This window comes from Leptosomus discolor, chromosome 1 (genome assembly GCF_034619465.1).
Source record: "Leptosomus discolor isolate bLepDis1 chromosome 1, bLepDis1.hap2, whole genome shotgun sequence".
Taxonomy (NCBI): domain Eukaryota; kingdom Metazoa; phylum Chordata; class Aves; order Leptosomiformes; family Leptosomidae; genus Leptosomus; species Leptosomus discolor.
Genome location: NC_141391.1, coordinates 140,111,902 through 140,134,317, shown reverse-complemented (window position 1 = coordinate 140,134,317; position 22,416 = coordinate 140,111,902). Strand labels below are relative to the sequence as shown.

The window sequence follows — 22,416 nt, the reverse complement described above, 5'->3', positions numbered from 1 at the left end:
GTCCTGGTAAATAAATCAACTGATACATAAATGAGGTGAAATTCACATACCACAAAATTCCTCTGTTATGAAGGAAATAGACTTTGGGTACCAGATAAGTAGCATCTCTCCAATCCAGCTGAACAGGGCGAGGATTGTGTCCTTCCATATGCTCATGCAGTCGCCCAACATGATGATGATAATGCTGATCCCAACAAAAACACTCCGTACAGATGTGGCACAAAAAATTTGTGAAGGGCAAATGCCAGTTACAAAATTCCTCATTCACTCTGGAAATCAGACTGAATCTAACAAAGCAGGGGAGAGTATCTGCAGTGACTCCAAGCCTGCCAACTATACAGTGGACAGCATTTTATGCATGTTTACTTCTTGGAAGACATCATTAGTTTCCATGACAAACTGCAAGCACTTTGAACACCTCCTCCAGGGTCTTGCAGGCTTTCTTTCCAGAAGAATTAAATTTATTTCTGCTGTTACATAACAAAGGAGTGACACGTACATCTCAACATCAAGTGCAACTGTTCTTTTATGGCCCTCGTTACACACAAGTGTAACATCTCATCTGAAGCCAAATAACCTCTGGAGTTGTTGGCCTGGGACTGCAATAACTGCTCTTGGGATTAAGACAGTCTGCAGTATCTATTTCACATGGATTCTTCATTTCTCTTGAATACCCCTAAAATACTTAGAAGCTGTTTTTTGTTCCACCTCTGGTGGCTAAGAAGATGGTGCTACCTCCTCTCAGACATACTCTTCCTCGTCTTAACACAGGTGTTCAGAATTCCTCAGCCCATTACTGTAATTTGCTTGGTGTAAGCACGAAACTGAGGACCAGCACAAGGGTCCGGTGTGCTCCACAGCTCAGCAGATCCACCGAGGGGCTCACTGCTCAGCAACAAAGGCTAATCAAAAGCATTTTCCCGAGTACATCAATCAATTTCACTGGATCCTATTAAATGCTAGACCAAAAATAAAAGCTTTGGTCTACAGCTTCAAAGCTCTGTGGCCCAAGTCATACTTAATCTAATACAGGCCCAAAATAAGAGATGGAAAACTAATATTTACGCCGGAAATATAACATTCTGCAGGATTTGCTTCTTTAGTGTAAAGTAACTTTTTCCAGAGCCCAAATTTTATCTTCTGATGGAAGTTACCTCCAATAAAAAAAGGGCAAGGCTAGTACACGTTGTGATTAGAACAAGCAGCCATCTCTTAACATTTGAGACGTGAGGAATTCAAAGTCTTTGACCTGCTTTGCCTCCTGCAGAGCCAGTGCTTGCTGAAATAGGGCAACTGTTTGCTTCCAGAGTCTCAGCTGAGAGGAATCTTTCCCTGCATCCAGCTTCCAGAGACTCGTCTACCTCTTAATTTGATGCAGAACTCTAAAAAATAGGTTCTGCATCATTTTATTTTCAGATGGAGTAGTCAGCTCTAGGTGGATTGTTTCCCTTCTTGTAGTTCTCTAAATCTGTACTGAGAAATTATTTAGATTGTAAGCTCTTTGGGGGAAAAACTGTATCTTTAAGGAATCTGCGTGTGTGTTCACAGAATCGGGCAGATTATATGATCTTAAGATATAATATCTGTAATCTGGTAAAAATTGTCAAATTCTATAATTGATACCCCTGATATCCTGCAAAACTCCCTTATGAGAAGGCTATCTCGAAGTATTGCATAGACTTGCAATAAAGGTGGTTTCAAGTATGTTGTTGAGAATGAATGAAAGCATCGAAAGAATAAAATGAGGAAAACTGAAAACACTGTGGCTGTTTAAAGCAGAAAAAAATTCAAAAGAGAGCATATACATAGGTAAAACTATTTTTCACAAGGATCCATGAGTAATATCAATAATACTGATTGAGGAGACATTTGATGAAATAGGCAGCAAGTCTAAGCAGGGTAAAGCTGGCCTATGGAAATTGTTGGTAGAAGATATCACCAAGATCAGGACTCTGTTAAGATTGCCAGAAAAAAAGGACTTTTCTGTTCTGCACTGCTTTCTAAGTGTTCTTAAAAAGAAAATACTTATACCCAGAGCTGCTGTATGCAAGCTAACCCTGCCCCAGCATCAGCATGAGTTACTTTTGTCTTCCTTTATGTCAGCTGGACTTAAGTTGAAGCCTTAACAATGTACTAGTTTGAATTAAGAGAACTAGTAATGCATCCCCATACTGATGTCTTGGACATCTGTGGTCTAGTTTGTATTTTCAGCTATTTGATCTGAGAGATTTTGCAGTGTAACTCACCAACACACTACATGAAAAATCTGTATACTTAATGGAGTACCAGCTGGTTAATGGTCACCTTAACATGTCAGATGTTTAAAAAAAAAAAACAACAACAAACTAAACAGATATGTTTATAAGGGGTAAACAAGAAATTGTTGCTTACAAGATTTGTCTTTGACAAAAGACGGGCAAAATTGCAGCTAAAAGATGAAGACAGTGAGTTAAATTGGACTGCCGGGCAAATTGTGTCCCTTCCCTAACAGGGTAGGATAGAACCAAACACAAAATTATGTATTTGCAGGTAATTGTCACAGAGCGCATGTGACCATCTTGTTGGATTTTATATACTCTGCTGCTTCCTTTATTGAAGTTGTGATCTGTCGGTTGCTCAGACCTACTGAATCAGTCAGCAAGAACATGCAGAACAATGTTGTTACGTGCTATAGCTGTATGTTCCCCAGAGACATCACTGTCAGGCACAACTTACTCAGCTGCAGCCAGGACACTTCTGATGCTGCACTATTCTTAGACTCAAGTTTCATTGCATTTGAAACAAATTACTCTTTGTTCATGAACAGGAAATTCTTTAAAGTAATAGGAACTTTTAGAAGGAAGAACTTGCATGACTGCCTACCATCTTTTACTTATTTAATTTCTACTTGTTGTTTGAAGCTATTTTTGCTATAGAGCTGTCAGGAACCAGTTGTTTGTGCATTAGTAATATGCAACAATTACCAGCAAGAGGCCTGGAAATGGCACTTGCTAATGTATGAACAGGTTTGACAGCAGACCTAATAAGAAGTCTGCCCCACTGGTAACCCAAGACATGCAAGCTTGTTTCTAAAAGATGGAAACATCCCTCAGACACCAGCCGTGGAGGGGCTGGCTCTGGGATGGCAGAGAGATCCCCTCTGCTGCCCGCAGCACCAGGCACCTCTTCTACCGCCTCGGGTACCAGGGACACAGGGGGAAACAGGGAGGACGGTGTGAATGAGGAGAAATTAACCACAAGTCCTGCCATATGCTTTCTGTTGGGGGTATTGCTTTCAGGTTCCTTCAAGTATCTTCGGTAAATTTAAGTTTAGTTCCAGTTTAATGATGCTTTCTATAGTGTTTGGCCATAATTAGTCTTTTTATTCATGGGAAGTTCGATTCCCCCCCCCCCCCCCCCCCCCCCCCCCCCCCCAATGTACATATGTTAACTTTTCACACCTATGTTTAGAACATAGAGAGATGTTTATTTGGACCATTTAAAGGCAGGCATCTCCAAACGCAGATGGGACAGGGGGAAAGCCCAGACTTGGTCTGTGGCGTGCAGCCGGCCTTCACCAGCTCCCTGAGGAGAGCCGGGGGGGCGGCTCCGCGGAAGGAGGTGGAATTGAAAGCTGTCCCCGCGGACAGCTTTGTACCGGGGGGGGGGGGGGGGGGGGGGAGGAAAGTTTTAGGCCTCGTGGACCCACTCTGAACGCAAGGCCCGCGCCGCCACAGGCGGGGCACCCATTTTTCCGCCCGGCCCCGCGCCGGCCCTGTGAAGCGCACCTCCCGCCCGCCGGGGCCGGGCCGCCGCCATTTCCGCGGGGCGGGGGGGCGGGGCTGGGCCGCGCCGGGGCAGGCGATGGCGGCGGCGGCGGCGGCAGCAATGCTGCCCGGTGCGGCGGCGGGGCTGAGGCAGGCGGTGGCGGCCGCGCCGCAGACCCGCCTGGAGAGCGTGCGGGCGCTGGCGGGCCTGTTCCGGGAGGCGCAGCCCAGGTAGCGGGGAGGAGGGGCCGCGCTGCGGCCACGTGGGCCGGGGGAGGGAGCTCCGGCCGCGGGAAGCGGCGGTGCCGGCGGGCCTGGGCGGTCCGTGTGCCGGCTGGCAGGGTTCGCTTCAGCTCCGACTGCGCTCCTGTGCCTCGGGGTGTCGGCTGGGGGCTTCGCAGCGAAAGGGGCCCTCAGTGCCCACAGAGGGGCGGCCGGGTGCCGCTGTCCCTGCTGTGAAATCTGTGCACACCCCGGGGCTGTTCGGGTGGGGATCGAGAGTCACCTGTGGGGCCCGATGCCAACGGGGGTGACCTGTCCTTTCTTCCCTCCTTTCCCTTGGGCCCCATGAGGGGCTGGCAGTCTGCTTGTGTCCCTGTGGCAGGCCCAGGGCAGAGAGGAAAGCTTTGTGTCTCCCAGGCACAAATGGCAGCAGTCGCCCTCCTGGGCATATACACTCAGGTGGGTTGTAGCCGTGGGAGCAGCCACTGTGGGGCAAAAAGCCACGGTGAGCTCTGCAGGGTGGCTAGAAATGGGTGAGATGTGCCCCCGCGAGGCCTTGCTGGGCGATGGTTTCGTGCCCATGCAAGGCCAAGGCCTTGGGACGAGGGTGGTGGCTGTAGGCCTCAGCAACTGAGGGCACGTGCTGCTGTGGCTTCAGTGGGAGGAAAGGTTGGATGCCCCGTAGCAGCTCTTAAGATAGGGAGAGGAAAGCGTGGTGTTACTGGAGAAAGCACAGGGCTCGTATGGAGTGTTGCTGTGCCTGTAATGTCAGGAGCACCTCTGCAGTACCATGTAACGCTGCTGGCTTTGGCAAAGATCGGGCATGCAGAGGTTCAGCTGTGTGACTGGGCTTGGAGTAAGGGTTTTTACTCTTCCTGGAAGGTGGGAGGAGTGAAGCTTGTGCTTACTTCTCCTAACAATAGCTATTTGAAGGTTATCACACCTTCGTTATTAACGAAGCAATCAAACTTTTTAGCTTAGCATAAATTTGTGGTGGTGTTTTGTTTTATTTTAAATTTCCAATACTATTTTTGTTAATTAAATCCTCATTTAAAAGTCGGATTTTGGGGAAGATGTACTTACAAATATTCTCTTGTGATCTTTGTGTGTACAAGAGACCTTCTGGTGTTCATCTCAATTTCCCTAGGAAGAGAGGGGGAGCTGTGCAAATTTTGGGCTTATGTGCTTATGCTCTCTCTGCCTGTTTCTTGCCTTCCTCCCTGAAACCTCTGCCACTGTGTTTGACAGAGGATTAGATATTCCCCAAAATAGCCAAGTTTTGTGGGTGCAGGTGAGCTGGAAGAGAGACACTGTAATTGCCCTTCCAGAAGGACAAAGCTGTACTATTAGCTTAGTTCTTATAGGATGTGACAGAATGGATCTGGGAGCAACTTTGCCAATGAATTTGTCAACTGTGGAATATACTATTGTTGATGCTGTTGACACACAGCCCAGTGGATGTTTGGTATTTGAAGGTTTGATATTTAGTGACAATTTTTTTGTTACTGTGTGATTGTTCAGTGCTTGTGGAAACAAAATAGTTTGAAAATGTGAGTTCTAGTGGTCTGTAATTCAGAAGCAAATAAGGTGAGGAAATAATGCCACAACTATGACCCATGGTGGGCAATTTGGGAGACTTGAATTCAGCTGTGTGCTTTACTTGAAACTCGATGCTTTTCAGCAGATGACTTGATTTCTTTATGCTTCCATTACTAATACCCAAAAAGAAGAAAATGGCTTTATTCTGTTACCAGTAATACTCTGAAGATAAATACTTAAATGGCTTTTTGGGAACTCTTCTTACAGGAGTGAAATTGTGTAAGTACCTAAAACATAGAGTAGAAATATAGAACTGCAAACTTCTGGATTGTTCACATCATTCCTGACTAATTTAATGATTTTTGGATCTCTCATCTTTTGAACAGGGTTCCTTTAATGCTTTTAACTAAGTGTTCACTAGGATATTATCTTGTACAGTGTCTGTTTTTAAGAGTCAAGCACTTGGGTTTAGCAGGGAGTGATAGTAATCTTCCTTTTGGCATGAATACATGAATTCTGACTCTTTGTTTTGACATAACAAGAAATTGTGCATGTCTTCCTTGTCTGAGAGCTGGGCTGCTCTTCCCTTTCATTCTGTTTCCTTTTGTATTCCTGCAGAATACTTGATGCTGAAATCAAGGACAGGTGGCAGTAGCAAATTGTGAATATCCTGTCTTAGGCAACAAAACACAGGAAAAAGAAGTTTGTGGAATATCCACAGAGCTGTTCTGAATGAATTTCAAGGCCTGTTTACCATAGAAGGTATTTTTTTAGTCTGAAAGCTACTTAGTAGGCTCTTTGCTAGTTTTATAGATTAATATTTAAATATTGAGGAAAAGGTTAGGGAAGGAAAATGTTTTCTTTTTCAAAAATACATTTTAAATACTAGTAGCTGCTATTTTTATCTCTATGTGAATCTTTGTCATACTGCTGGAAAAAGATTTTTTTTTTTTTTTTTTTAAAAAAAAAAGTGGTTGTAAGCATTGCTGTGGAACAGTTACCTGAAGTCACTCTTGACTGATTTCTTAATGTTAGAAAAACACTTCCTGCTCTCCTCACTAATTTGAGAATTTCGTCTCTGTGTGCAGAAGGATGATTTTAATTGAAGTTACTTTGTAGTACACACTCAAATTGCAATGGTGTATAAATGCTTAAGTCCAAGAGTCGCATTTAAATTTTCTCTGAATTAAATCCTGCCTTACCATAGCCTTTAAGTCATTCCTTGTTCATTTGGAATAACTTTTGCTTGTTCACTGAGGCTTTTCTTCCCTTCTGCCTTGTCCCTTCTCCCAGAAAGATCTGGCATGAACACATTCATTTTCTTCCATAGTGTGCGAGAGAGAGGTTTGGAGTTCTGTCTCTCCTTACCTATATATGAAAATCCACATCTACTTCCACATTCACAGTGAGGACAGGCACTTCCTTGTGTACCTCATGCTTGCTCTGTTAGGATGAGAGTTTCATCTTCGTATTTTACTGGAAATGTCTACACTCTTAGGTTTTTTCCCCACTCTCAATCTAAAGAGTTGTTCTCACTGTAAAGAAAAGCTGTCACAACAGCACAGTATGCTTGTGATCCAGTACCTGACTAAAACTTTTCTTCTGCTGCATAGCTCTGTAATGAAAGTAGAAACTTTCGCAGGATAAAAATAACTTTAAGCTGTCATTTTACTGGTTGCGTCGTAAGAACGCGCACAAAAGTACTTGCAGCGTTTTTCGTTTCTGTTTTACCAATTTCAAATAATTGGATGTTGTACAGTAGTACATGTCTTTCACTGACCGCTGATTTCTGTATTTTGAAGTTGGGTCAGGAAATGACGAGTTTCATGTGATAATCCAGTACATGGCATAGCCAAATACAAAGAAAACTGCAGTTGGACTGAGAGTTTTCCTATTTTAGAGTAATTTCAGTGTTTAAAAACTCAGCTGACTAGCAGCTGATGGTTCTGTATGGCATTTTCACTCAGCAGAGCAAACATGGCTTTTGTGTGTTTGGAATGGGGCCTGGCTGGATGTTCCTTTATCAGACCATAACTTGCCTGATGTTTAGAAAAACTTGTCTGGATGCATTTACCATGCATACTGTGGTATGTCAGCCGCTGAATCTTCTTTTGGCACACATGCCTGTCATGAAGCAGCTGGACTTGCACCAATGCTTGTAAGTTGAAGGTTCAAATCCCATGAATGTCTTAAAACCAAATTCCAGACCTTCTTTCTGGTTGCATAAGCTCCACTGTTGTTTTTATTTCTGATGGCCAGCTCTACTTTTGGTCTTTGTTGTGCCATGTTGGTATATTCACCTCAGTATTATGCCAATGTAAAATGTAGCTTCCCCCACCACCCCTCATAATTCTCAGTGACGCTGTGGTGTTTTTTTAATGTTTTAGTGTAAATGGAGATTGTGTAAGTGCATTGGCCTTGATCAACTGTGAGGTTGTATAATAAAATACATGTTTCCTGGAGATCTGAAGTCTAATTTGTAGTAATTTAATTGTATTTGTGTACATCGTATATCTTACAGTACAAGTGCTCTCCCTTCTTTATAACTCTACTCCACACCCTAACAGACATCAATATTGGATGCACTGTACTATCAGTAAGATTTAGATGAACATGAAAGTGTCACTACTGGAGCAACAAGAGTGATAAGAGGCTTAGAAAACATGAACTGTGAGTAAGGCCTGAGAAGATGGGGTTTGTTTAGTATAGGGAGAGAACATGGCAGGAGCGGAGGTGGGAAATATGACAGTCTTCAGACATGTCTAAGGCTGTTACAGATAGGACATGTAGACATGGCGCTTAGGGACATAGTCTAGTGGTGGAGTTGTCAGTGTTGGGTTAATGGTTGGCCTCTGATCTTAAGGGTCTTTTTCAACCTAGGTGATTCTATGGTTTGGTTTATGAACATGTGGTCACTTATGATAAAGAGTAGGTAGAATTTCTAATTGTGCAAATGTTTAGACATTTGAGCGAGCAGCAGAACACAGTTAATACTGTATCATCCACTAATGTTTGATCAAGAAATTTTTTAATTCTCCTTTAGGAAGAGTTTTCTGTGTGAACATGTTTTGTTTAATACTACTTTCCATTTCATCTCGCTTTCTTCTGTTCGTAGCTTAGGAGGTATTTCTCAACCTTATGTCTCTGATCCTAACTTTCCTGTTTGATCTTGAGTACGCAAGTCTCTTTAGGGTTCAAGGAGGCTGTGTCTGGATTTCCCTTTTTTTGCCTCTGGTCAGAAGTATCGGACAAGTAAATTTATTGATCTTTCCTGTAGCAGTGCCATAAAACACTCTTCGGTGTGGCTTCTCTTCATGTAGTATCAAAACTGAGTTAGCAGTGTTTAATGTGTTGCCTCCATCTTCTTTCCGAACGTAAAATCGGGTGACAGAGTATGTGAATAGCTGTAGTTCAGAAATGTTGTGCAGATCATCTGCAGATCTCTGTGTCAGTTCTGGGGAGTCTGGTGAATCTACGTGGTGCAGCAGCATCAGCACTCTTGTCTGTTCATATAGTATCTGTCTATACACTTATGGTTTTCAGTGTTGTTTTCCTAGGTCTTGATACTCTAAGAAGTGGCATGGTATTTTTTATGTTGGGGTAGTTGTCTGCTGAAGTAGACAAGAGTTGACCTTCTCCCTTGGCTTTGATTCACGCACTTCAGAATGATGCTAGCGCAGCCACTGGCTTTCTTCACAAATTTTCTTTCTCCCTCTGGTGAGATTTTTGGCAGGCTATTTTCTAATGGAGTTTCTGATACCACCTTCTTCTGAAACATCTAGTGCTGAACATCTGAACTGTGTTCATTAATTCTTCAATATGTCATGTGTAAACAACTTAGCTATATGCATTAGGGAGACTTTTTTTTTAATTAAGATCCGAAGAGCTCTTGGAAAGGTGTGAGGAATGCTAAGGCAACACAAGACTGACAGCCTCTTTTCTGAAAAGGCTGGTGGGATGATTGTGTGCATATATTTTTCTCTTTCTGCTTGAAAGAACTTGTATACTATGGATAGTTAAAGACTGTTGCAGAAACATCTTTGGGTTTACAGTAAGAAGTGTAATTGTCATAATATAGGCTTTTTGGTAGCAGTCCATTTTTTTTGTTGTTCACTACAAATTTATTTATTTCAGAGAAATGGCAAATGGAAGTATATTTCGGGATCTCCTGGAAATCCTGATGAGCGCCTCAAGTGAAATTGAGCAGGCCTGTAAGGACTGCAGTGAATTGGTGGATCTAGACACCTGCCTGCTGCTCATAGCAGAGTGTTTCAGATGTCTGAGGAATGCCTGTGTTGAGTGTGCCAAGAATCAACATGTCATGAGGTATAGTTATGATCTGTTTTAATTCATACAAAAATATAACCTTCTGATGTTTGTGTGGTTTTTATATAGAGATTCTTATTTTACACTGCTGTGTTAGTTGATTTATTAACTGGTACTTCCGGCTTGATGCAATCACTTGAAATGAAGTATGCAAGAAACAAAAATAGCTGACCTATTTGTAGGTCAGAGTTTGGGGCAGTGCTGAATAATAGAACAAAGTATTTGTGTCCTTAGGGCGAGTTGATTGTGCAAGTGATATAAGCCTTTTGGAGGTCTGATTGTGGAACTATGATTTTTGCTATTTCGTTTCTTTAATTTTTTTGGGTAACATAATAAGTAAATAGTCTTAATTATCAGTTAGTATCTTTTTTTTTAAGGTATGTTTAGATCTGTCTGGCACTCGTGGCAAAGTATAGCATGTAGAATTGTGCCTATCAACCCTGATACGTAGACAGATAAACTACTATTAATGGATAATAAGAAGTCAATCTGGCTCCTTAAGTTATTTAGCTGCTTCTTTTTTGCTTGTGTCTGTTGCAGCATTGGGGGGATGCTTGGGATACAGCCAGCTGTAGTCACTGAAAACCTGGTAGTCTACCTGCTGTTTAAAAAACAAACAAACAAAATAAAACAAAAACCAAACCAAAAAACCCCAAACTCCACAACAGCAAACAGCTCTCTCTCCACCCCTTGCCCCCAGAACCAGCCAACCAGAAAAAAACCTCAAAAACCTGTTACAAGTTTGTTAGATCACGAAGAACTGTTGTGGATTACAGTCTTAAAATTTAGTTTCTTGGGACTTAACAAATTTGGTGTATTGAACTAAATATAATTTTGACATGGGACAAAGTCACAACTTCTGTGCTGGGGTGGAACTTTGTTAATGCTACAAAAGTTGCAGGACTCTTTGTAGAAGGCATTAGTTTTAGTGTAAGGTAAAGCTTTAGTTCAGGCTCTTACCTTTTTTGTTGCTGGCAGTGCTAGCACTCGTGGGTCAAGGAACTGATCTGACAGAAAATTTATATGCTTGTTTATAAATTTTGGCTGGGTGAATGTTTAGCCAGACTGGGTTCCTTGTTATAAGTTAATGTAGCTCCATAATTACTCATGTTAACAAAATGGGGGAACACAATTGCGTGGCTGGGAGTTGGTAGGAATGCCCTTTTCAGTAGCATGATGAATACAAGCCAGTAAAACTAATGGAATTACTTTCTAATGGATTTCAGATATCCAGCCTGCTTCTGAAAAAAAATGTGCTCCGCACTGGTTATACTTGTGCTGCGTACTTACCCTCACTGGGCAGTTGGCATAGCCTTCCTCATTTAGGAAGCTGGGTGCTAATAATTGTACTTTCCTTTAGACTGCAGGAGGAGGAAGACCTGTGTGTATAGAAAGTTCTGACCATGTTTCTAACAGTGAAGGACTCAGTGGGTCACTCATTGGAAACTGTTTCCACTTTGTAGCAGTGTAACAATTTATGCGCCTTTTAATACCGCACTGAGAGATTTGAGCCAGCTCTGTAGTAGCCATATGTTTGTTTTGATTTTAAACAGTTGCAAGTGCACAACTTGTTTAGAATTAAATGTCCTGAATGATCAGAAGTTGTGAATGGAAGGAAATTTATGCGCCTTTGTTGGTTTGAAGCGTGCAACATTCAGGTATTCAAAAAAAACCCCCCAAACTACAAATTGTTTTATCACAATTAAAACTGATTGTTTCTAGGAAAGAATATGAAGATTGTAACACAGGGATTGTGTAACAGATTTTTAAACTACTGGGGATTATGAAGGTTTGGTCCTTCCAGGGTCAGTTTTTCTTCTTTGCGTGCTGTGAAGAAATTTATGGTCTGAAGGAATGGGAAATGTTTTAATAGGTTGTATGTATACCAGTGTGCATGTATGTATTATATATTTATAAATGTACGTTTGGCTTATCTTCTGTGTTGGAACTTACTGAGAAGGAGTATGGTTTTGTCTAGAAAATATCTGCAGAAGGCAATTATTCTGTAATCATATGTGATGATATGGTATTTTTTAAGTAACTCATGTATGGGTGTGGAAGTTTGGTAGAGATGATATTGCTGTGTTCTGAAGTTTCAGCCACCCTGTCTTGGCTGATCTCTTCTCAAAAAGCTTGACTATTAAAGTACAAATGAGTTAAAAACTGAAAACTTCCATCTGCTTCTACTGTATGCTTTGACTTTTGGTTTGTTGTGTTTCTTGTTTTTTTTTTTTACTCCTGTTGCATACACATACTGGTGTGTATGTTGTTTATCTCCAGGATTGCTGATCTTTGGCTGTAGAATTATTATGGTGGTTTTGTTTCCAAATGGCTTCACTTCACTGATTTATCTTCACTATCACCATGTTTTTCATGTCTGGAAGTGTTCAAGGACGGGTTGGATGGGGCTTTCAGCTAACTGGTGTGCTGGCAGATGTCCCAGCCCATGGCGGGGGGATCGGACTAGATGATCTTTAAAGGTCCCTTCCAACCCAAACCGTTCTGAGATTCTACCTGTGATTCATTCTCACTGGAGAAACGATAAATGATTACTTGACCTTCCCTGCTCCCCTCTGGGAGTTTTGTATTCCCTTTGAACTGGCCCTGTTGTTCATTTGAAGTCCGTCACTAATCATTTTGCCGGTATTTAAAATCTTCAGAGTTTATTACTAAGTAATATACATTGACACTTTCCCTGAACACTTGAACTTCAAACAAAGCAAAGTTTTTACACAAATAAAGCTGTTTAAATTACAGGAATAACCTGTTAATTTTTGACATCTGGTTTACAAGAATAGTAAAAAGCGAAGAAAGGGTACTTAGCTCTGAAGGTACTGTATCCAAAATTGTTAATATACAGGCTGATACAGTAAACCTGTTCATTTTGCTTCTGATGGTAGTACTGTGGCTACTGATAGTTGGGCACAATTAAATATGATGAACTGCTTTTTATTTCAGAGTTTCTGAAGATGTTAAAGACTTGCTGTTAACTCAGTGAAAAGCCTTTCCACTATTTGATTGTATTTCATATCAAGTGATTTTTTTTTTTTTTCCCCCAATGTAACAATAGGAACTTGGGTCTCATCTCTGCATCTGTCCATTTGATCAGATTGCTTCATGGAATACAAGTCAAAGAAGAATTGTTATTGACTGGTAAGGCTGTGGATTTTGTTAAATATATAGCCTGCACTACCTTTTTTTGTGTGGGAAGTCTTGTGGTGGTATGATGTCACCTTGCTGATGCATTTTTTTTTAATTATTTTTAATAAATAAGCTGAGTTGTTTCTTGAATTGCAGTTAAGAATTGGGGAGAACTTTCTCTTATGCTGCTTGAAAAAATTCTCGGCCCAAAGTCTAGTCCAATTGTATTTTACCTCCACTGTTTCCTGTAGATTGTTAAAGGAAAAATATGTGGAAAATTCTTTAAAATTAACCAGGATATTTGAATTGCAAAAAGGAAGAGTTCCTGTAATACCTCAATTCAAAATACGTTCTGCTGTTTTACAGTCTTCTTATTTGATCTGCAAACCTAGTGAGATGAAGAAATGCTCCTTTTCTGTTCGATGATGCTTGAAATAATGTATCTGATTCCAGGAAACCAATTTGGCTGTGACTTTTTTAAGACTATTTTTTAATTTTCATTTCTGTACTGTGGTTGCTGGCCAGTCAGGGTAGTGTCTGCCAAGATGTAAGTACTGATTTGAGTATTGTTCACATTTCCTTAATGGATGAGTGTTTTTCTTTTGGTTTCATGCAGTGAAGATAAAATGTGACTATAGTGTCCTCCTCCTTAATGGCAGTTATTGCTACCAATTTCTACCAAACTCGTTTCACAGGATATTAAGGCATTTTCAGTAATTTTCTTCACAATCTGTGTTTCCCTGTGTGCGCATGTGGAGCTTGATACAGGGCATTGGACCTCAGTCTTTACCATCTGTGGTTGCAGAAAGCAGGAAACATTTGGTTTCTCTTGCTACTTTTATTTCTTTTCACTCCCATTACTTGGATGAGGTTTTTACTGGGTTCCTGTTGCTGCTTTTCTATCATTTTGTGAAAGCAAGTGAAACTACTGTCATACAGTAACTCACCCTCAAACACCTTTATGAAGCTGGGAAAGAGCAGTGAAGTCCAGGATGCTGTTTTTCCTTTTGCTGCTATATTTGGCTCAAAACTGAGCCTTTCAGGCATGTGATGGTATTATGCTTAAGCCATGTTCACTCCTTCAGCCGTTGCTGGAATACTTCTTCCAGGGAAGGATCAGTGATGCTAGCACAGTGTGGGGGGACCAGAACTAAACCCTGTGGGTGGCAAAAAGAGGGCTTGCTCAATGACAATAAAGGGGAGGAACTGATAGCACGCAGGAGTGACTCTAAAGCAGTGTCACATGGTTGGACAGGGAGGACTGGGAAAAGGCATGGAGAGCAAGAATGTCCTGCCCCACAGTTGTGAATCCCTTAGTAGACCTGTAAGAGAAAACGAAAAGCGATGGGAACTGAAATGCTGGTTTTGTCCAGCCTGACATTGTCCCTGCTAGGATCCTTGACAGCAGTAGGCTTGAAAGGCTGTCCTGGGGAGGTGGACTTCCCACCTTTGGCTTATTTAAAGCATCAGGAATTGCGGTGTGAGAGTACAATCTTTCACTGGTGCCTCTCAGCATCTGCAGGAGACAGAGCAGGATGTAGCACTTGTTGGTTACATTCATGGCCTGAGGTTTCCTCTTTAGTCTTGTGGCTGCTGACCCCTCCTTGATGGGTTATCGTATGCATGTGCACTTTTCTCCTGCTGCTGGGATCTGAAGAAGCAGCAGTGAATGTTACTTGGCAAAAAAGAAAGGAGGCGGTGGAACCCAGTAATTTGATGAACTGCTTCAGACTCTTTTTCTTAGCCAGAGGATGCTGTAAAATCTCTTCTATCACTGTTGAAAATTAAGGGGGGTGTTGACCAGAAAGTTTTTAACATTATTTTGATAAAAAGTGGTTTGTGACTGTTACTGTACATAGCTTTTCAATAAATGAGTTTGAGTTGTAACCAAAATGTGACATACTGACTCAGGATAGATGGTTCATTCGATACTGTCTGTAGTATTGATCTAATTGGGAAGCATCTGGGATGAGCATGGCTTAGGTATTCTATTTTTGTTAGTACAACAAAAATAACTTTGGACAAGCAAGTGTTGCTAATTCCTTGATGAGTGATCCGCTGAGCTTTGTTCCAAGTGAAAATTCAGCTACTGCATAGAGCACCAACTCCTTCTACAGGTTATACCTCAGAAGTTAACAGTTACATTCAACTGTGCATTGTTAGCCATACTTTTAAAAGTGAGGCGAATTGCTAAATTGGACTTGAATAGCACTGTTGAAACAAAAGAAACCCATGAAATGAGTAAATGTTACTGTGTTTATTAACTGTGTTTCTGCTTCATGATTTTAATCCTCATATTTCATATAGGAAATTGGGTCACAGGGCTAAAGTAGCATGTGTGTTTTGTTCTGGCAGATAATTAGGTGTTAAATGAACAACTTGAAATATTCCATTTGGATATGTGTCCTGTTTCCTCTCTTAAATGGCTGCTTGGATTTGATGGTCCCTCTCAGTGCCTGCTTATATCCTTAAGGTATTTTAAATACCTTCGTGTTGCTTCCATAGCAACAAAATACAAGGATGAAGAGGTAGCGCTGTGTTGCACAGTGAACAACACTAAATAATGTTTCGGTTCATGTCTCTGTGAAAAGTTCCCAGAGCAAATCGCTTTGTAGGCTAAATAAATTTAAAATTCCAACATTATTGTATTCATGAAGAAAAGAGATTGAGAATTCTTTGTGTGCAGACTGAAAAATTAGTGTAACCTGGTCTGTGGTATGTTTTCACTCTTTCATCCATTGATAACCATTAAGACTGGTAAGTCTTGAGTGATGTGGTAATTTTTGTAGGAAAATTCAGTGTAGTACAATTTGTAACGGATAAAACCAGAAGTGAAATGAAGTATATATTCTCTGGCCACTACTGTGACCAGTGTGGTGGTTCTAAGGGAGTGGATGAACTGCCTGTTCTAAAAACGTTAGTGATCAAAGCAGCAAAAAAGGAGGTGCTGTGTGAAGTGGTGTGATTAAAAACTGTTGCTAAGATTCATTCAATTAAATCCAGACTCCTTTGCATCTTGTCTGTTAGGAGAAATACTTTTAAAATAGTTTATCTTAGGCCCAAGTATACATGGTTAATTTGGCTCCCCACTTCAGTATATTTACTGAAACAACCCTACTGCAAGTTTTCAGCGTACGTCTTTTTTTTTAATGCTATAAAATATTAGATAAATTCCAGTATGCTTGTAATGTACTTGTCCCAGCTAGCTGTGGAAAAAAGCTGTTGTTCTGAGTACATGATATGCCACTAAGGCAATGCGCCAGAAAACCTGAAGGTGAGTTAGTATATCTGTCCTGAAATAGCTCTTTAAGGCCTCAGATAGGTTTAAAAATAACTGGTTAATTCATACATATGGCATATAAAGATTGTCCAACCCCACCTGCAAGCCAGCCATCCCTGTGATAATAATCTTCTTTCTTTTTAATATGTATATTAAAAGAACACTTTTAGGCCTTTCCAGTCTGGTGTTGCTACAGAGAGCTGTTTGTCCCTGCTCCTCCTCCTTTCTCACTTCCCAAGTTAGTTTTAGTTGCATTCCATAGCCTAGCTTCTCTTCTCATAATTGCTTACAATACGTAACAGTAACTTGTCTCGAGCAATTCATATTCTGTAGTACTTAGAGAAGGGAACGTGCTCTAAGGAGTTGCACAGTGAAAGCCAACAGCTAGATGAGTGCAGGGGGTTGATGGGCAATGATGCTTAACAAGTGTTTAACTTGGGCATCCTTAAGACTGATTTGTGTCAGCTAAGTTACACATACTTGTAAATGTGCTCTATTTTCTTACTGCTCCAGCAGTCTTCCCTCCTTCTCTCTGCAAGAGACAGAACTTCCCAGTCAAGTAGAGAAAAATTCAAAGGCTACAGTTCTTGGACAGTACCTGAAAACTGGACTTCAGCTTGGTGTTCGTAAACCTATACACATTGGAAGTCTAGGAAGTGGGTGGTTGTGTAAGGAGGTACTTAAGCTTTTAGATTATGAAGCTTGGCTATTCCTTGTGGGAAGGCAGAGAAGATGACAAATGCTGCACCCATCTGCCTGGTTCAGAATTAATTTGACTAGGAATTGAAGATGCAGGAACTGTATGTACTTGTGTGAAAATGCTGCATTCAAGAAGGTCTATTACATTTCTTTGTTAACTTATTTGAGACCACAGTCTTCCAACAAATAGCCAGTAAGCGTCTCAATTTTTTACTTTGAATCTTAGGAAGAAAATTAAGTCTCTGCAGATTATAGATTTGATGGATTTTCATAGTACCCTCTCTACATCCATTTTTAGTTATTTTTATTTAAAAAAAAAAAAAAAAAAGCCTCATCATAACAAGCTTTTTTATTTTCTGCTGTGGGTACCAAGAACACGTGCCAGAGGAGCAGGCTGATGAAGCTGCCAGATGAACTTTAACTGAACTTAAAGCAGACCCAGATCTCTTGAGAGCTAAGAAGTAGTTCAGTATGTTAGGGATTGCAGCAGACATAGGAAATATCCTTGTCAGAAGCCCAAGTAGAAAATCTCCTTCACTTCATAGCATGTGTCTTGGTTTGGTTGTGGGGTTGAGTTGTTTTTTTTTCCTTTTTCCTATGGCAAATCTTAAGCTTTCCAGCAGAATCTAGCAGACCTTTGGGAGGGTATGTTGAGGTTTGTCAAGATGACGGATCTTTAGATTCTCGAGTGTGAGATCTGGATTTAGGATTAATTTCTGAAATCTGGAAAGAACAGGTGTCTTTGTTTCTCCTTAATAAATTGTAGTGAGGGCATGCCTGTTTTGAAGCAAGCTTATGTTCAGGCTGCGTCCCATTTGGTCCTTTCGTTGATTCCCATCCCCACACCATCCTGGACAGAAGGAGCTTTAATCTTTTTGTTTGTAAATAGATCTTCTCAAACCTTTCACCGCTTCAAAATATTGCCGATGCTGAAGAATGTGCTTTGAATTCCAACATAATTGCTTAAAAAGTATTTATCTGCCAAAATACTTTTCTGTGCTCTAGGATGAAAAGGCATTGAATGCCTGATAGCTGCCCTGTGTGGGACAATTTGTTGTGCAGGTTCTCTGAATGAGTTGATTGTCCTCTTTGAGCAGAACTGAGTGCAATTGCACTGTATCAGCTGCAGAGCAGTACTGTTCTGTTTGTGTGTGCCTGAGAGAGGTGTTCTGAGCATCGTGCCAGCATTCCTCCGTTCCAGGCTGCTGGTGATACTTGAGCTAGCTTTAAACCAAGTAGTGTGGGTATTGTTGTTGTTAGGCTGTGCTGATGCCATGCCTCTTATGTTTTTAGGGGTTTTAACCAGCCAGGGTAAGCTGCATAAAAATGTGTTAATGGGAGAATGTTAACAGCATACGTTCGTGTCATGGGTGCTCCTGGAGATCTCAGTCAAGATCAGGGTCCAGATGTGCTAGCTGTTTGTCTATGTTTAGCCCATGTTCGGGGCTAAACGATAACAATGGCTTTATCACCCAATGATCCCTCACCATCCAGGAAGGGGAATTGGGAAAAGGAGAGGAGACCTGTGGGTTGAAGTGAAAACTGATTTAATGAAACAGCACTGATACCAGCAAAGGTGTACAGTTATACTCAGCGAGATGAATATGTAGTGGTCACAATCAACAGCAGAACAGTCCTCAGAATCAGGGAGGAGCAGGAAGACCAGGAACCCCACAGCAGCTCCCCTTCCTCAGAAAAGCTTCCCCCTTTGTACTGACCACGGCATTATGGGGTGGGCTACACCTGTAGCTAACTCGGGTCAGCTGCCCTGGCTGACTCAAAACTGAGAACAGCCTGCCTAGCATGGCTGGGCTGTGGTTCTATCCCAGCCAAACCAGGACACTGTTATACAGAGGTTTAGGTCGTTTGCTGCTCTTAATGTTACGAAGTCCAGAATTGTTGGGTAGATTACAGTGGATTATAAACTTAAATCCTTGAACAGGAATTTGACTTTGCTTCTAATTTTCTGAAAAGAGTTCAGGAGTAGTTAAACTGCTACAGATACTCTGTTCAGAACAGAATTTAAAACATTCCTTTAAAAGCAGTGATGAAAGGTGACTCTATGTAAATTTTTTAATACTGTGCTTATTATAGTAAATTGAGCATTTTCTGGTAGGATGTTCAGCAACACCAATATCGTATGTCAAACATCTGTTCACACCTCCTTTCTTGAGGGAGGATGTGTGGGGAAAATATGGAATATCTGGTTTTAAACATTTTTCAAGTACTCCAAATGCCATGTACTTACAAGGGAGCTATAAAGAAATGTTTCTGGCTTTGAGCAGAAGAGGAGAAAGCCGATGATGCTGTTCAGGTAAAGACGACAACAATGAATCTTCAATTTCTTCAGTGGTGGGTTTTTTTTTTGTGTGTGTGTGTGGTTGTGGTGGTGGTTTGTTGTTTGTTTTTTTGTTTCCTCCCCTACTTGCCAGGAGCATTAATAATAATTTGGGTTCGCTTATGTTCAGCTTCAGTCAGCGTTCTTTGAGTGCTCAAACTGATTTGGATCTGATTAGCTATCATGTGTATTTTCTTTTAGTTAATGAAAAAACAATGGCTCTTGACCCGTTACTGCCTCATAAGTTGATTGTGGGCTAGGAAGAAAGTGCGTTGAAAAGTACTTTTTAATCTGTTGGTGTGGAAGACAAGTACTCTGCAGAAGAAATGGCAATAAGTAACGTTGGAATTCAGAACTTTGTAAAAATAGAACCAACATCACTCCTTCGTAGAAATTAAAAAAAATTTAAAAAAGGCATAAGGGTGTGCGTGTGCCTCAAAAGTAAGAGGTAAGGAACCTAGGCTATATATAGCTTCCAGAGATGATATTTCTTGCAAAAGCCAGGTGGGATGGAAGCGTTTCATCTCTGACGAAACTGGAAGACAAAAACTTTCTCCTAAGGCCTGCAGAAGGAGGACATCACACGACTGAGCAAAGGAGGGTGCTTGATTTCTTTGTAAACTCTCAAAGGTGAAGGCATGCTGTATTTAAAAAGCCCCTGAATTATAAGCTGTAGGAGTTCATGTAGTACTAGAAAATCATGTTGACATTTTGTTATGAGAGATCCCTGAACAGAAATGGACAAGAGCAGATCAGAAATTCCCAGCAGCTGCATTGGGTAGCTTATCCCTTCTAAAAAGTTGTTAACAGAAAGTAATTTTCAACGCTTTACAGAAAAGGAAATGTTTTTGTTTTCCTGAAGAAGAATCTGAGTAAAACAGGGAGCTTTGAGTTGTTATGTTTGCAAAAATATTCCTGAAAACTGAAATGAATGAATGCCAGTTAAGTGATTCAAATAATTTCTACTCCCTCAGAAAAGGCTAGGAGAAATAAACCTTTCAGTTCTGTCCTCACTCAGTGAAAAGAAACATGAGATGTTTCTTTGCTCTGACCTATTGCTAGTTCTGCACTTAACCGTTTGTGAATTGGAATTGCACTGAAAAACTGAAACTGGCTAATTTTGAGGATATGGAAAAGCAGGGAAAAGTGACATTCTCAAAGCTGCCAAAGGACACTAAATTGATTTTCCTTTATCCTTTTTTAAATAAGCAGCCATGTGTCCTTAACCATTTCTTGATTCTTACTAATATTTACTTATCTATTTACTTTTTTCCCCTAGAAGGCAGTGGCAACAGCAGCACTGTTATTTTTGGTCCCATTAAGAAGACTGTATCTTGGCAGAGGAAGACGAGCTAGAAGTAAATACTCAGACCTTTTCAGAATGCATCGTGAGTGGCACCTTTGCAGAACCAGTTAGTTTGAAAATCGTGGCGTTTAGGGCCTATGTACTGGCATAGGAGTCTAACTATCTATGGCCTATTTTTGATACTTTCTTTTTTTCCCTGCACCTTATTATTTGGAATGAGTGGTCGTTCAGCAATGTATTTTAAATTAACAGGAAAGAGAAACAGAGTGGCCAACTATGGAACCTAAATATTCTTTAATAAATGCCAATATTGATGAAAGGAGCCAGTTATCTTTTGTGCTTCTCTTTTATTTCCTGATCGCTATCTTTCATGTTTCTGTTTTATTCATCAAAATACTTGCATTCTCCTTTCACTGCTTTTTGTAGTTCTTTAATCATGTTGCACTGAGTGGTTTAATTTCCAAATTACTGCTTGTGTTTTATACAAGAAAAATAAATATTTTAAAATATGCCTGGAAAGTGTGATGGAATGGTAAGTTTTTACTAGACAGACATCATAGCTGTGCACATATCCAGAGCTCACCCAATGCATTTGGGAAACCATTTCTAAGTTTTATTGCCTATAAACAGAGGTGCTTTTTGCTGTCTGAACAAGTGTCTCCACACAGGCTTGGTTAGATTTGATTGTAATGTGACTACAGTTGGAGAAGATGTAGCTTTTAAATTGTATCCTGGAGAATCTCAAAACACAATGTCTTCTAAATTTAGACTAACAGGACTAAGGAAGAAAAGTTAATCCTTCCTCTCTTCCCACATCAGTGCCCTCTATATTTATCTCTGGAGGAGAAGACATACTGTTTTGTTGGGGATTTTTTGTTGTTGGTTTGTTTTCGAGGGTTTTTTTGTGAGCAAATTTTGACGCTGCAGATTTGTTGTACAAGTCATATGTTATGTGTTGATTTACATGGAATGAGAGACTAAGTAGTTATCAAGTTTGAACCATTTTACTTCTCATACAGAGTCAAAACATCATGAACTGTTAATAGGTGACATTTGTCCATTTAAGTTCCTATTCACATACGCTTTTCTTTCAAGGGAGAGGAAGTGGGAGAGAGCAGTTCCTGAATGGACTCACAGTCCATGGGGTTAATTTCCAAAAAGTAGTATGAAAGGAGCATGCCTCAGTTGCTTGGAAGGAAAGAGAGTTTAAAAATCTGCACTTCCGTTTATTTTTGTGTTTGGGGTTTCCTTTTGCTTACTAGTAGCATAATTAAACTACTTATGTTTTACAGCTTAAATAAACCAGATGCTAATTTAAACAGACTTTTTTTAGCCATATAAATAGGGGACAGCCCTGATCTTAAGAGTTGCCAGTTTCCATGTGTGATCTTTGCTTTGTCTGTCTGGGCTTTTTGTATGGGGGATTGGTGCCAGTAGTTTGCTGCCACTGTTAAAGTAAAAGCTATAATTACATTGTCAAAATAATATTTATAGTATTTTCGGGGAATAATTGTGGGAGTGTGATGAATATATTATACTCATCAAACTTTTATGTAAACATAAGCATGAGTTTTTTATTTGAGTTATTGGTGTTGTTTTTGGCCTTTGTGTTTTTCCAATCTGTAAAAATAATATTGGGATTTTCATGGTCTTTGTAGCATTTGCAGAGTGTATACCGTAACAATCAGTTGATACACTATCTGGTAGAAGTAAACTGCTATTTGCACTTGTATTGGGATTTTGGTTTCGTGTTTCTATAGCTTAAGAAAATCCTATGTTTTCTTGAGTTTTGCTATCCCCTAATTATTATAGCTAAGAG

The 22,416-nt window shown here is 40.6% G+C and overlaps 1 protein-coding gene across 1 annotated transcript in view; it reads left to right on the top strand.

Annotated features, from left to right (window-relative positions):
* Positions 1–3,843: 3,843 nt before the first annotated feature.
* Positions 3,844–22,416, top strand: part of ATXN10 (ataxin 10) — a 110,779-nt gene continuing 92,206 nt past the window's right edge. The window contains exons 1-3 of the mRNA XM_086461085.1: positions 3,844–3,977; positions 9,642–9,833; positions 12,904–12,986. Coding sequence (XP_086317211.1) covers positions 3,844–3,977; positions 9,642–9,833; positions 12,904–12,986 — 409 coding nt within the window. The remainder of the gene's footprint in view (positions 3,978–9,641; positions 9,834–12,903; positions 12,987–22,416) is intronic.